This window comes from Petaurus breviceps, unplaced genomic scaffold (genome assembly GCF_028583685.1).
Source record: "Petaurus breviceps papuanus isolate PSGF00001 unplaced genomic scaffold, PetGlider_PUasm1.0 90630, whole genome shotgun sequence".
Taxonomy (NCBI): domain Eukaryota; kingdom Metazoa; phylum Chordata; class Mammalia; order Diprotodontia; family Petauridae; genus Petaurus; species Petaurus breviceps.
Genome location: NW_027187291.1, coordinates 4,496,510 through 4,509,901, shown reverse-complemented (window position 1 = coordinate 4,509,901; position 13,392 = coordinate 4,496,510). Strand labels below are relative to the sequence as shown.

Below are 13,392 nucleotides of genomic sequence, written 5' to 3'. Positions count from 1 at the left end.
CTGAAATCACAAGAGGATTTGGCAGGACAACGGCAGAGCCAAGCAGTGCGATGCTTTATTTCAGAATACGACACAATACCCTAATTCCCTGACCCTAAACCTGAAAGCCTCTTGCACAAATTAAACAGTGACTGTAGCACAGACCTTGTTTTAGGGGAAAATAAATAATTCAGGCTTAAGTGAAGTAGTTTTTCAGGGACAGGATGAGAGTAGCAGAATACATGGTTCTGAAATAAAACAAACTGATAATTTAACCCCAGGTGGGGAGGTGATGGAGGCAAACATCAGTTCTAAACCCAGATTCTGGGGAAACAGGTCCCCATTTGTTCCTGTCTCTCCAACTATCCAAAGAATGGAGACCAAAGTGATAAGAAGACAAGGAAACAAGTCTTCGATTGAAACGAGTGCTTTCTGGGGCCAGGCTGGATTCTAGATCAGACTCCCATTGTCTCCAAGGACAGGAACTGTTAAGGAGATGCCCTGACCTGGAAGATGAGGAGAGCTCTCTTGGAAACAGGCAGTGGAGGGGCAGCTGACATGCTCACAAGGTTATCTGCTAAGGCAAGAACACAGCCTGGCCTTCATCCACTCTCACAAAGTTAGACATGTCCATGCCTGATTCACAACTAACAAGGCAACGCCTGCTCCTTGTGGTCCTGCCTCACCAGCCATTGTCCTCAGAGAAGAAGTCCTCAGGCAGCTCACCTAGAAGCCCATCCAGATCATCTGCATAGCACAAAAGGGAAGGGTAAGAGTAGTTAGCTCTGAAACAGATGCAAACAGACACTGGGGGCTCAAGTCTTCTAGGATTACATGTCCCCACTCTCTGATACCCTAGGGGGGAAACCTATAAAATTGTCCTTTTATGGCATTGGAAGAAGGTACCCCAGACATTGCAACTGACTGGCCTTTAGATGCACCCAGCTTCTTCTGTGGAAGTGTCCCCCTCCTTGTCCTGAGGCATTCCTAGCCCTCCATGTAGGTTTCCCTTTTTTGTGGGCTTCAATGAAATAACATATGCCAAATATGCCGCAAACTGTAAAGCACGCACATACATATGTACGTACACCAAACACCACCACACATTTCTACTTTAAATTTTACAAAGCACCCTCCCAATAACAACCATTGGGGGGGGGGGGGGTAACACAGGCAATATTACTGCCACTATACAGCTAGGCAAAGTGAGGATTTGAAAGGTTAAATAATATGTCTATGGTCACACTGATAAAAGTTCCATTATTCCTGCCAATGACCAAAGCTAGAGATAGAATCACTGCCTTAAATACCCCAATAATCACTTACAATCTGCCCCCCCAAATCACAGGGTGCTATCCTCTTCATAGCCAGATGGCCTGAAACACAAGACTCAACCAGGTAGGATTTGAAAGATCCAAAGCTCCAAAGACAGAAGGACAAAACGCAGTAGTCAAGAGCCTGGCTGGGGCATTCTTTATGAAAGGGTAGCAATAAAAGCTTCTCTTCTCCTGGACAGAGGCTGACTTTCTTACCTTTTTCAGGAAGCTCTTCACTGGTGACTGCCTCCACTCTGGCTGTCCTGTGTTCCTCTCCTGGTTTCCCATCACAATGAAGAGCACTAGAGGAACTCTCAGGGGCAGGGGGCTGAGATAGAGATCCTGACTGAACAGGTCTAGAAATCTGAAAACACCCCAAAGAACTGAATAGAGTATCTGTAGTCTTTCAGCCTTCATCACGATGAGGAGTCCAGGGGCACAGAATCAGGGAACACACTTGCCCAAACAGGGTTTTAAGCTCAAGTAAATATAGCCAGGTTTTGGTCAAACAAGCTGTTGCAGGAATTACCCCAAATATACCATACAATAATCCAAAAAGTCATTTGTTTCATGTTGAAATGTCTGTGAGTTTCAGGTATCAAACTCCCCTTCCCAATTTTGTCTGAATGGATTGATATTAAAGGGCATTTGAATTCCCTGACCACACACTGACTGATGGCACACTTCTGGAGAAACTGGTCTGGGAATAATAAGTAGCCATGGAAATCACATCATCAGACAGGTTTACTTGCCTTTTTAGGGAACGCATTTTGTAAGGTGGAATAGGGAACTGTGGAAAACATATCAATTAAAAAAAAACAAATTTCCTAAAACATTAGTGGTAGATAATGTAAGAAGTGACTTATCTATACACAGCAAATCAAGAGTAGATGGTTTGGTTCTTTGAAAAAGGGAAAAAAATCAGAAAAATTGAGCTATAACCACAGGTAGAATGTCAGGGCTGTCAAAGCCCTGAAAGAGGCGGCACAGTGGATAAAACACTGGAGTCAGGGGAGACTAGAGTTTAACATTTAGCTATGTGACTCTAAGCAAATCACTTCACCTTGGTCTACCTCAGTTTCCTCATTTGTGAAACGGGAAAAATAATACCTACCTTCTAAGGTTGTTGTGAAGGTCCAAAAGAGTAATAATCATTAAGTGCCTGGCACAGTAAATGCCATAAGTGCTGGATGTTATTATGATTATTGTTATTAAATCTGTGGTCACCTAAGGGCCTCCAAGAACCCCCTTATGTAATACAGAAAGAAATTTCAGCTGGCCAGGCCTATCTGAGGTCACACGACTAATGAGGGGCAAAGTTAGAACTAGAACTCAGGTTTTCTGAACCTCAGCCCACTACACTAAGGCAAGTCCAAAGACAATAGGGCACTGCCAAAGCAATATATTGTTGAACTCAACACAAACCTAGGATAAGAAGCAGGGAGAGTTTGAGCACAGTGTACAGGGGGTAGGGAAAGAAAGGGTCATGCCTAATACCCCAGAGCATCCAAAGCACCATGCTCTCAGCAGCTGTGGTAACACAATATCCTGGACTTAAATGTCTCCATTTTCAACCCCAAAGTCCTCAAAGCCCGATATCCTTCCCCTTCTCCAAGATTGCAGTGGCAAAAAAGAGTGAGTTTATTATAACACATTAGGTTAGCTGGCCTATTGCCTGGTCCTGCAAGTTCTATGGCTCTCCACAACTTTTCAACTCTGGGGACCCCAATCCTTAGTTTAATTTACAGTGATTCTTAGCATCTCAAACTCTGGAGTCTTCAACAAGATACTTGAAGACCACTGGGAACCTGGCCTACTCACGTAGATACTCACTATGCTATGCTCACCTTACTACCTTGTCAGCAGTAGGGACCTGGGGAAAGAGGAGCCCCCTTACTATAAGAACACTGCTCCCCAATGTTAGCCCCTCTGGGAAGCAGAAATACTAAGGAAGAAAACAGGTTATAAGATGAAATGAAAAGAAGTGGGAGGAAAGAAGGGGAAAAAAGAAGGGATCCTTTATCTTCTCCCAACTGCCCAGTCTTTGAAGGCCCTCTTACCTCAGCAAGGAGCTGAGAGCTCCTGGGGACTCTCCCATCTCCTGAATCTGGGCTGTAAATCTGGACCAGGTTGTTGGGGGTCACATTGAGGTAGTGATTTCGTGGTGAGGGGGAGAACACTCCAATCTAGGGAATATGGAAAGGAGATGGTCATAGTCCCATAGGTACTCAAAGCTAAACCTCCTGAGTGGTACCCATCTGGACGTAAGATTATGATTGCCCTACACCAAGGTCACACAGAAATCTTTTACACCTTGACCCAAGTCCCTCTTCCTGTCTCACCCCAGCACTAGGGAGAAAGAACCAACACCAAAGGAACAGGAGATAGCTCAGTAGAAACAAGATATCATATAAGATAATGAATAGACAGGACTTTGCAAATTTTAAAGCACTCTATCAAGTTCAGCTCTTCACTAAGTAGCCCAAAGCTGCAGGACAAGTGCTCAAGGTCGGGTCATAGAACTGTCATATCCCTGGGACAGAATAATATAGGTAAAGCACTTTAAAATGCTGTATCAATGTATTCTTTTGATTTGGGAGGACCTACAAAGCCAGCTTGGTTTAAAATACATGGTCCTTATGTGATGACTCCTTTACCTGCTTCAGCAACAGGACAGAGCCTGTCTTCAGCTCATTCTGTCTCTCCTCCAAAAGCAGCCGGTGCACTGTACCTTGCATCTCTCCTGCAACAGACCAGACACAGATAAAACAGGTCACCCAGGCCCAATTGTAGCCAGAGCCCAGTGCCTCCTCCAAGTCCTTCTGCTAACCTCCTAGGATCAACGTGACAATGAATAGGGTAGTACCACATTTAGAGTAGTACTGTGTTTCCCCGATAATAAGACCTATCCCGAAAATAAGCCCTCCCCTTACTGTGTAAGATTCTTCTAAAATAAGCCCTCCCCCGAAAATAAGCCCTATTGAGATTGCTACTGTAGTGAAGGTGATCCCCTGCGCTACACGCTACATTACAGTACCCTCTGTATGCACCCCCCCCCCCCCCCCGGGTGAAACGCACACCGCGCTCCGAGCTGCACTACAAGCAGGTTACTTGGACAAGACATATTCATTTAAAGAGAGCTATATTGCTGGACATGACAGATTGGGTCCACTTCTGAAGGAAATGGAGGCGCAAGACATCCAGGACGGAATTCAGGGTATGGACACTTATGACGATGTTGTTGAAGATGACATGATCATTATTGAATAAAGGTACATTTTTTTGTTCACATTTACCTGTTTATTAAAATTGCTGTCAATGTTCATTAAAATAAGCCCTCCCCTGAAAATAAGCCCTCTGGTGTTTTCCTGTACAAAAAATTTAATAAGACAGTGTCTTATTATCGGGGAAACACGGTATGTTCAGTTTTAGGTGCCAAATTTTGAGACATGGAGAAGCTAGAGTTTATCCAGAAGAGGTTAACTAAGGCAGTAAGAAAACTTAAAACTCCATAAATGATCATTTGATAGAACTGGGGATATTTATAGCAGGAATTCTTGTGGTAATGCAGACATATGTAGCTCTCTCAGGGGACCACACCCTGTAGAGAGGAAGACTAGGAGGTGAGACCAAAAGAATCTCCTACTCAACAGGTTCCTCCCATCTACTAGGCCTGGACTCATATCCCCTATAATGAGAAAACTGGCACCCTCTGTCATTCTCTTTTCCCAGTGTAATGGAATCTCAGACTACCCAAGAAAAGCTCTTCTCTCCAACCTTACACCAAATTTCCTATGTGCTTCCCCAATTTGCTTTACCCACCACCCTATTAATTTGCTTAATCCTTTAAATTACCTTTTTTGTTGTTGTTGCTTTTTGGAGGGCAATTGGGGTTGTGACTTGCCCAAGGTCACATGGCTAGTAAATGTTAAGTGTCTGAGGCCAGATTTGAACTCAGGTCCTCCTAAATCCAGGGCCAGTGATCTATTCGCTGTGCCACCTGGCCACCCCTTGAGATTTCTTGAAATATGATGTCTATGCTTTTTTTTTTTTTGGTTGTGGCATTCTGGTAGCCAGATACATTTTTCCTCCTCAACCTGTTTTCCAGGTCAGTTATGACTTGTTATGATATGAGATGCCTCATATTTTCCTAACAATTAGAGCTGCCCCAAAGTGGAATGGACTTCCTTGAAAGATGGTGGTTCTCTTCCTTGGAAGTCTTCAAGCACAGACTGGAGGACCACTGGTCAGGTATGTTATAGTGGTGATGCCTTTAATATACTAAATAGACAATGAAATCCCTTTCGCTGTGAGCCAGGACATTCTCCCTCCTTTTTAATGAGTTTAGCACCTCAGTTTCCCTCTCACTCTCATGTAGATTTAGGCATATATGTTGAAGCTCCCTCAAATACTCCAACCTCCATGTTCTTCAATCTACTCTGCCCCTATGACATCCTTCTCCACTCCATCTCAGGGAAACACCCTCGATCTTGCAATCATGCCCAAATTCTCTCTATCCATGATCAAGAACACTGAATTTCTTTTTTTTGGAGGGCGATTGGGGTTAAGTAACTTGCCCAAGGTTACATGGCTAGTTTTTGTGTGTATGGGTGGTAAGTGTCTGAGGCCAGAACCGAACTCAGGACCTCCTGACTCCAGGGCCAGCGCTTTACTCACTGTGCCACCTAGCCGCCCCTAAGAACACTGAATTTCTTTTATCTGATCACAATCTCCTATCACTCTATTTCTCTCCCTGCCTTTACTTCACCAAACCTATATACCCCTTAGTATTTTGTGAGACCATCACCCCTCCTGTCAACACACTCTTCCCAATCTTAGCTCCTTAGTGAAATAATTCAATTCTACAAAGTCCTCTACTCTCAAATCTTTTGTTATTTTGTTCAATCATCAAATCCCAACCCTGGATTATTCCCACCATCCACCTTCTACACTCTTAGTCACATACCGAACCAGAAGAAGTCTTAGAATCTTACCAGCTGGGTCCACTATAAACTTATGTTCTCTGATCTCAGCTGGGCTTTCACTGAAGCAAGGCAATCCTTTTACTTGTCTCTAATCAATTCTCTAGCCTTCTTTCCACAGTAGTCATTTTAAAACTTCTCTTCTTTTCTCAAGCCTTCAAGAGTATCCCCTCTCCCTACTCTCTCAGCTGAGGTCCTAGATATACTTTTACCAAAAATAAACTGAAGCTAACTGCTAAGAACTCTTTCTTTACCTCATCTAAAAGGGAAAGGAAAGGAAGCTCTTCTTACAATGTACTCTTGAGACCATCTCTTCCCATCTTTTCTAGAAGACTGCCCTCATTGTCATCTTTTTCTCTCTAACCTTCAATCTCTATCTAATGGTTCCTTCCTACTGCCTACAAACAAGCCCAAGTCCCCTTAATCCTTAAAAACAAAACACCTCAGTATCATATATATTTCCTCCCTTTCTTTTTTCCCCTATTTTATTTTTAATTTTCAACATTCACTTCCACAAGATTTTGAGTTACAAATTTTTCTCCCCATCTTTCCCCTACCCCCCCACCGCAAAATAGCGAGCCTACTAAATACCCCTTCCCCCAATCTGTTTTCTCATATCCTCCCTCACACCCCCCAACTTCCTAGTAGGGCAAAGATGGATTCCTATACCCCAGTGCCTGTATATCTTATTTCTCAGTTGCATGTAAAAAACAATTTTTAAAAATTTATTTATTTTTAACATTTGCTTTTTAAACTCTGAGTTCCAGATTCTTTCCCTTCTTCCCTCCTAACCCACCCCCCACTGGGAAGATAAACAATTCAATATAGATTATACATGTGTAGTTACACAAAACATTTCCATAGTAGTTATATTGTGAAAGACTTAACTATATTTCCCTCCATGCTATCCCACCCCCCACTTATTCTGTTTTCTCCTTTGACCCTGTCCCTTTTCAAAAGTGTTTGTTTCTAAACACCCTCTCCCCCAATCTGCCCTTCTTTCTATCATCCCCCCTCTTATCCCCTTTCCCCCTACTTTCCTGTAGGGTAAGATACCCAACTGAGTGTGTATATTATTCCCTCCTTAAGCCAAATTCAATGAGAGTAAGGTTGACCCATTCCCTTTCACCTTCCTGCTCTTCCCCTCAATTTTAACAGTTTTCTCTTGCCTGTTTTATATAAGATAATTTACCCTAATCTCTCCCTTTCTCCTCCCAAAATATTCCTCTCTAACCTCTTAATTTTATTTTTTAGATATCATCCCTTCATATTCAACTCATCCTGTGCCTTCTGTCTATGTATACATGTATACACATATGCACACATTCATATATATTTATACAAACATCCTCTCATACATACATATATATGTATGTATACATATATATTCCCTTCAACTATCCTCATACTGAGAGATGTGTGAGTTACAATTATTGTTTTTCCATGTAGGAATGTAAATAGTTCAACTTTAATAAGTCCCTTATGACTTCTTTTTCCTGTTTACCTTCTCATGCTTCTCTTGATTCTTGTATTTGAAAGTCAAATTTTCTGTTCAGCTCTGGTTTTTTCATCAAGAATGCTTGAAAATCCTCTATTCCACTGAACGACTATATTTTTCCCTGAAGCATTATAATATTTTGCTGGGTATGTGATTCTTGGTTTTAATCCTAGCTCCTTTGACCTCTGGATGGTTGTATCTGTCATATTCTAAGCCCTTTGATCCCTCAATGTAGAAGCTGCTAGGTCTTGTGTTATCCTGATCTTGTTTCCACAATACTCAAACTGTTTCTTCCTTACTGCTTGCAGTATTTTCTCCTTGATCTGAGAATTCTGGAATTTGGCTATAATATTCCTAGGAGTTTTCTTTTTGGGATCTTTTTCAAGAGGCGATTGGTGAATTCTTTCAATTTATATTTTGCCTTCTGGTTCTAGAACATAAGGGAAATTTTGTTTGATAATTTCTTTTTTTTTTTTCAGAGGGAGTCAGTTTATTGGGAGGCAGGGGAGTATGTCTGGGTGTCAGCTCTGGGCAGCAGCAGAAGGTAACTTCACATAACTCTTCATAGGGGTTAGGGGCTTGATCTTTCGGCCTGCCCAACCTCCCTTGCGTTGCCAGAGTCCACTATTGGGTCTTTTGCCCAACCAGTGGTTTTCGTCCAGCCTTTCCGATGACTCGCTTATTGTGATCTACATTTGACACCCGGTCCACTGTGGCCATACATGTCTCTAGCACCTGCATTTGCCTCTTAGAGGGTAACTGAACAATGGCTGTCCCACTGACCTTCTGCAAAAGCACACCACAAGTTCCTGCAGCTCAGATATACTGGGCACCCCGGCCTGGCTCACTCTCCAGGTTGTTGATCAGAGTCCCAATAGGCAGAGCTCCCAGAGGATGTGCATCCCCCTTCCAGGCAGCAACTGCCATGCGACCAATGTGGTTGGAATTAAGGAGTACATCTCCCACCTGCATGTTTTCAGTGGCAATGATCCAACATCTCTTATTGCCCCCAGCAACAAGACCAATGCATGCTGACCTACAGGAATCATAGCCGACATCAATGACCTTCTCCTCAAAAGGCCCTGGCTTGGCCACATGCTCAGGCCAAAACCGAAGAAAGTCAATCATCCAGTAATGTTGTTTGTGGTCTCCACCGATACCATGCACTGTGATTCGACCTGTGTGGTCCCGGCCCCCTGACTTCCTCATCTTCACTGGTGCGATGGTATATTTGGTACGACTTTTCCAGGAAGCAATATTTGCATGAAGGACCCCAGAGGTGAGGAAAGATCAGCAGCCAATAAGCACCGTAGGTGAGGAAAGCTGGAGGAAGACATTATTCATCACCTGGGCGGCAGGGTGCTAGCCAGCGGCCAGGCTGAGGGAGCCCAAGGCCCAGGACAGTGCCTGCAGGGCCATTGGGGGGATCAGTTCTACACCCCGTCTCCCCACTTCCTGTTTGATAATTTCTTGAAAGATGGTGTCTAGGCTCTTTTTTTGATCGTGGCTTTCAGGTAGTCCAATAATTTTTAAATTCCCTCTCCCGGATCTATTTTCTAGGTGAGTGGTTTCTCTAATGAGATATTTCACATTGCCTTCTATTTTTTCATTTGTTTGGATCTGTTTTATAGTATCTTGATTTCTCATAAAGTCATTAGCTTCCACTTGCTCCAATTTAATTTTGAAGGAATTGTTCTCTTCAGTGAGTTTTTGAAATTCCTTTTCCATTTGGAAATTCAGCTTTTTAAGGCATTCTTCTCCTCAATGGCTTTTTGGGCCTCTTTTGCCATTTGAGTTAGTTTATTTTTTAAGTTGTTATTTTCTTCAGTATTTTTTGGGGGTCTCCTTTAGCAGGCTGTTGACTTGCTTTTCATGATTTTCTTGCATCATTCTCATTTCTCTTCCTAATTTTTCCTCTACTTCTCTTACTTGATTTTCAAAATCCTTCTTGAGCTCCTCCATGACCTATTTTTTTTGTTTTTTTCTTGTTTGTATTTTTTTTCTTGTTTTTTTATTGTTTGTATTTTTCTTGGAAGCTTCTGATGCAGGAGTTCTGACTTTGTTGTCTTCCTCCCATTTCATGCTTTAATCCTTTTTGTCCCCCCTAAAAGATTGTATGGTCTGTTTGTGCTTCCTCATCTTGCCAGTCAATTACTTGACTTTTCAGCTCTTTGCCAAGGTAGAACTCTGCTTCCAGAATGGAGAGAACTTTGTCCCAAATCGCTGGGGTTTTTGCAGCTGCCAGAGTTATTAGGAGAGCACCCTCTCTACAGCCCCACAAGCTCTGGCACACTGGCCACACACCCCAGGATTACCACCCAAGACTGTGATCCAGATCCAGGTAGGTCAAAGCAATAGCAATTACCCTCTGAATGGTCACTTGGTCCCCCTATGATCTGCACCAGGAGCTCTGGAGGCAGCCACACGGCAGCAGCTGGAGCCGCTGTGCCTCTGCCACTTCTCACCCTGAGGGCAGGGGCCGCACCATGCTCTTCTGTCACCCAGTTCCAACAGAGTTCCCCACTGACCTTTTACATCCTCTTTGGCATTTATGGGTTGAGAAGTCTGGAAACCACCACAGCTGCTGGTGATTCACTCTCCTGAAGTCTGATCTGGCTTGTCTGGGCTGCCCTGGGGCTGGAACCACATGGCTCAAAGGACTGTGCTTGGCTCCCAGCTTGGTGCAACAGAACCTTCCTGTCGGCCTGCCAGGCTGTCTTCAGCAGGAGATTTGTTTCTCTGTCACTTTGTGGGTTCTGTAGCTCTAAAATTTGTTTAGAGTCTTTTTTTTTTTTTTGCCTTTTGGAGGGCAAGTTAAGTAACTTGCCCAAGGTTACATGGCTAGTTTTTTTGTGTGGGTGTTAAGTGTCTGAGGCTGGAACCGAACTCAGGTCCTCCTGACTCTGGGGCCAGCGCTCTACTCACTATGCCACCTAGCCACCCCAAGAATCATTTTTTAAATAGGTATTAGGAGTGGTTGGAGTGGAAGCTCACGCCAAGTATGTGCTTTAACTCTGCCATCTCATCTTGGCTCTGCCCCCTATTTCCTCCCTTTCTCAGACAAACTCCTTAAAGCTATCTATAATTACTATCCCCACTTCCTTTCCTCAACTATTCTTTTTTTTTTAAAAGCAATTGGGGTTAAATAACTTGCTCAAGGTTACACGGCCAGGTGTTTCTGGGTGGGTGCCAAGTGTTTGAGCCCGGATTCGATCCCACGTCATCCCAACTCAGGCCGGTGTTCTTACTCGCTGTGGTACCTGGCCGCCCCTCCTCAACTACTCTTGCTTCTGACTTCACTCAACAGAAGCTGCTTTTTCCAAAATTACCAATTATCTCTTAATCACCAAATTTTAATGCTATTTTCTCAGTTCTTATCTTTTTTTTTTTTTTAAGCAATCGGGGTTAAGTAACTTGCTCAAGGCTTACATGGCCAGTTATTTCTGGGTATGGTGCTGAGTGTCCGAGCCCGGGATTCGATCTCCTGGTCATCCCAACACTGGAGCCGGTGCTCTTACTCGCTGAGCCACCTGGCTGCCCCTGAGTTTTTATCTTTTTAAAAGCACTTCCTCTTGAAGCACTAGATACAGTTAACCACCTCATTTTCTCCTGGATACTCTCTCCTCTGGTTTTTCTTGTGGTCTCCTCTTAATTGTAAGACTAGACAGTCCTCTGTTAATCTGACATCCATGTTATGCTTGCTAACTTTGGATGTATCCCAAGGTTCTGCCCTGGGTCTTTTCTTTTCTCTCTACTTTATCTCATATGGTGACTTTATTAGCTACCATGCTTTCAATTACCACCTTTATGCAGATGACTCATTAATCTATATAGCCAGTCCTGTTGCCTCTCATGAACACCAGTCCTACACCACAAATAGCCTCTTGGATATTTCCAAAGGACATCTCTTCAAAAGGTAAAGAAATTTTAGTTTAGGTGAACTGATGGATTTTGGCCCATTGTATTTTACTCAAACAGATCTAGGAAAATATGGACTCTCCCTTTTGTCTAGATTACCCTGGATGGGTGATTTAGGTATAGATAAGTCTCTCTGACCAAGACTGAGTGATCAGTCATGTCTCCCCCAGCCCATCATTAGAATAAGCCTACCTCTTATTATAATATTCATCTTTGTCATTAATTATTAACCAGTCAGAATTGATTGCCACCCGCAGGAACACCCATTCTTCCAAGAGCAATATAAGCACTGAGTGGGTTTCATGAGAGGTCTTTGGCATTGAGTGTCACTGACCCTTTTTATTAATTATATGCTAGCATGGTACCCAGATGTAGTACCTAGAAATTATGTCTCTCGAACTTTTTATGTGTCACAGTAGGAGGACAGTAAAAGATTATGAGCTTCAAAAGATTATTGCTTCAAAAATCAATGAGAAGTACTGAAGGGGAAAATGTTTATGACACACTCCCAGCAACAGCTTGAACCTGCTCTCTCAGAACCAGCTTTCCTAAGTATGGAAAGACTCATCATTCTCAGGCTAGCCACTAGCCAATGGTGATGAATTCTTTGGAATTTGTTTCTATGAAACAAAGAAAAATACAAAATGGCCCAGTGTCCTAAAACCCTAGATAATCTCAACAGAAATACCAAGCACTCCATTTCTGCAATGACAGTGGCAGAGCAGTGGAAAAGTATACTATGAATCAAAGTTTTTAAACCATCTATAAACTATCTGTTGGTCCTCTAAATGAGTGGTCTTTGTACAATGCCAACAAATCGACAAAAGAATGGGGGAAGTAAATCAGTCAACTTGACATTCTCATTATAATCAAAATCCAAAGACAGAAGGCAGCTGTAGCTAAATGGAAAGATGGCTCACAGATTCTCCTTGCAAAGAAAAATGAAGAAGCTTGAATTAAGTTTTATTGAGTGTCCAAAGGCAACAGGAAACACTCTTCTTTGGGACATATATTCATCTCATGCAGTGCTCATGATAAGTATTTGTACAAAGACAACTAGAAAAATAATTGCAATGTATCTACCAACATCTGTGTCAGAGAATGAAGAGGTAGAGAAATCTTGAGAAAAACTTTTTGAAGACCTTCCAAATTAAGTTAACATATACTCTGATCTCAAGTGACTTCAGTGCAAAAGTGGGAATAAGTGATCATGGCCAAAAAAAACGCAAACCCCCAGTCCGCCCCCCCCCAAAAAAAAACACAAATAAGGAATAAAGACAGAGAGGACAAAGATTTGCCAACTACACAAAAAGTCATATCGTAGCGCATGAAAATTCTGAGAAAATAATTAAATGACACCAGACATGCAGAACACCAAATAACATCACAAAAATTAAACTAGTTACCTTTCAACAACAGAAAGCAACTTATCCCTGATGTAGAAGTCACTTTTGAATCAGTTGTCTTTTTACAGTCAGACCACTGATTTGGTAGAGCAGAGATCAAAATTAGTACAAAGCTAGAAAAATAAAAATGATACAAAAGATATTGCATACAACTAAAACAACTCCAAAATGGCCTATTAAAAGTTATTGATAATGAAAATATAAACTAGAGGTCAATGGACTTTTGACATCTGTATTTCATGTAGCCCCTGAGTTTATCTTAGTAGGTATACTCCCAGGTATTTTTTTGGGGG

General features: G+C 42.5%; 1 protein-coding gene and 1 pseudogene across 2 annotated transcripts in view; both read right to left on the bottom strand.

The window, feature by feature from the left end:
- Positions 1–17: 17 nt before the first annotated feature.
- The window catches only part of HROB (homologous recombination factor with OB-fold), a 30,098-nt gene continuing 16,723 nt past the window's right edge, over positions 18–13,392 (bottom strand). For both annotated transcript variants that reach the window (XM_069064433.1, XM_069064434.1), the window contains 4 exons: positions 3,953–4,038; positions 3,356–3,481; positions 1,512–1,659; positions 18–726 (listed from right to left, as the gene is read on the bottom strand). In XM_069064433.1, the coding sequence (XP_068920534.1) occupies positions 662–726; positions 1,512–1,659; positions 3,356–3,481; positions 3,953–4,038 (425 nt within the window). In that variant the 3' untranslated portion in view covers positions 18–661. The remainder of the gene's footprint in view (positions 727–1,511; positions 1,660–3,355; positions 3,482–3,952; positions 4,039–13,392) is intronic.
- LOC138143095 (large ribosomal subunit protein uL2m pseudogene) lies at positions 8,236–9,446 on the bottom strand (annotated as a pseudogene).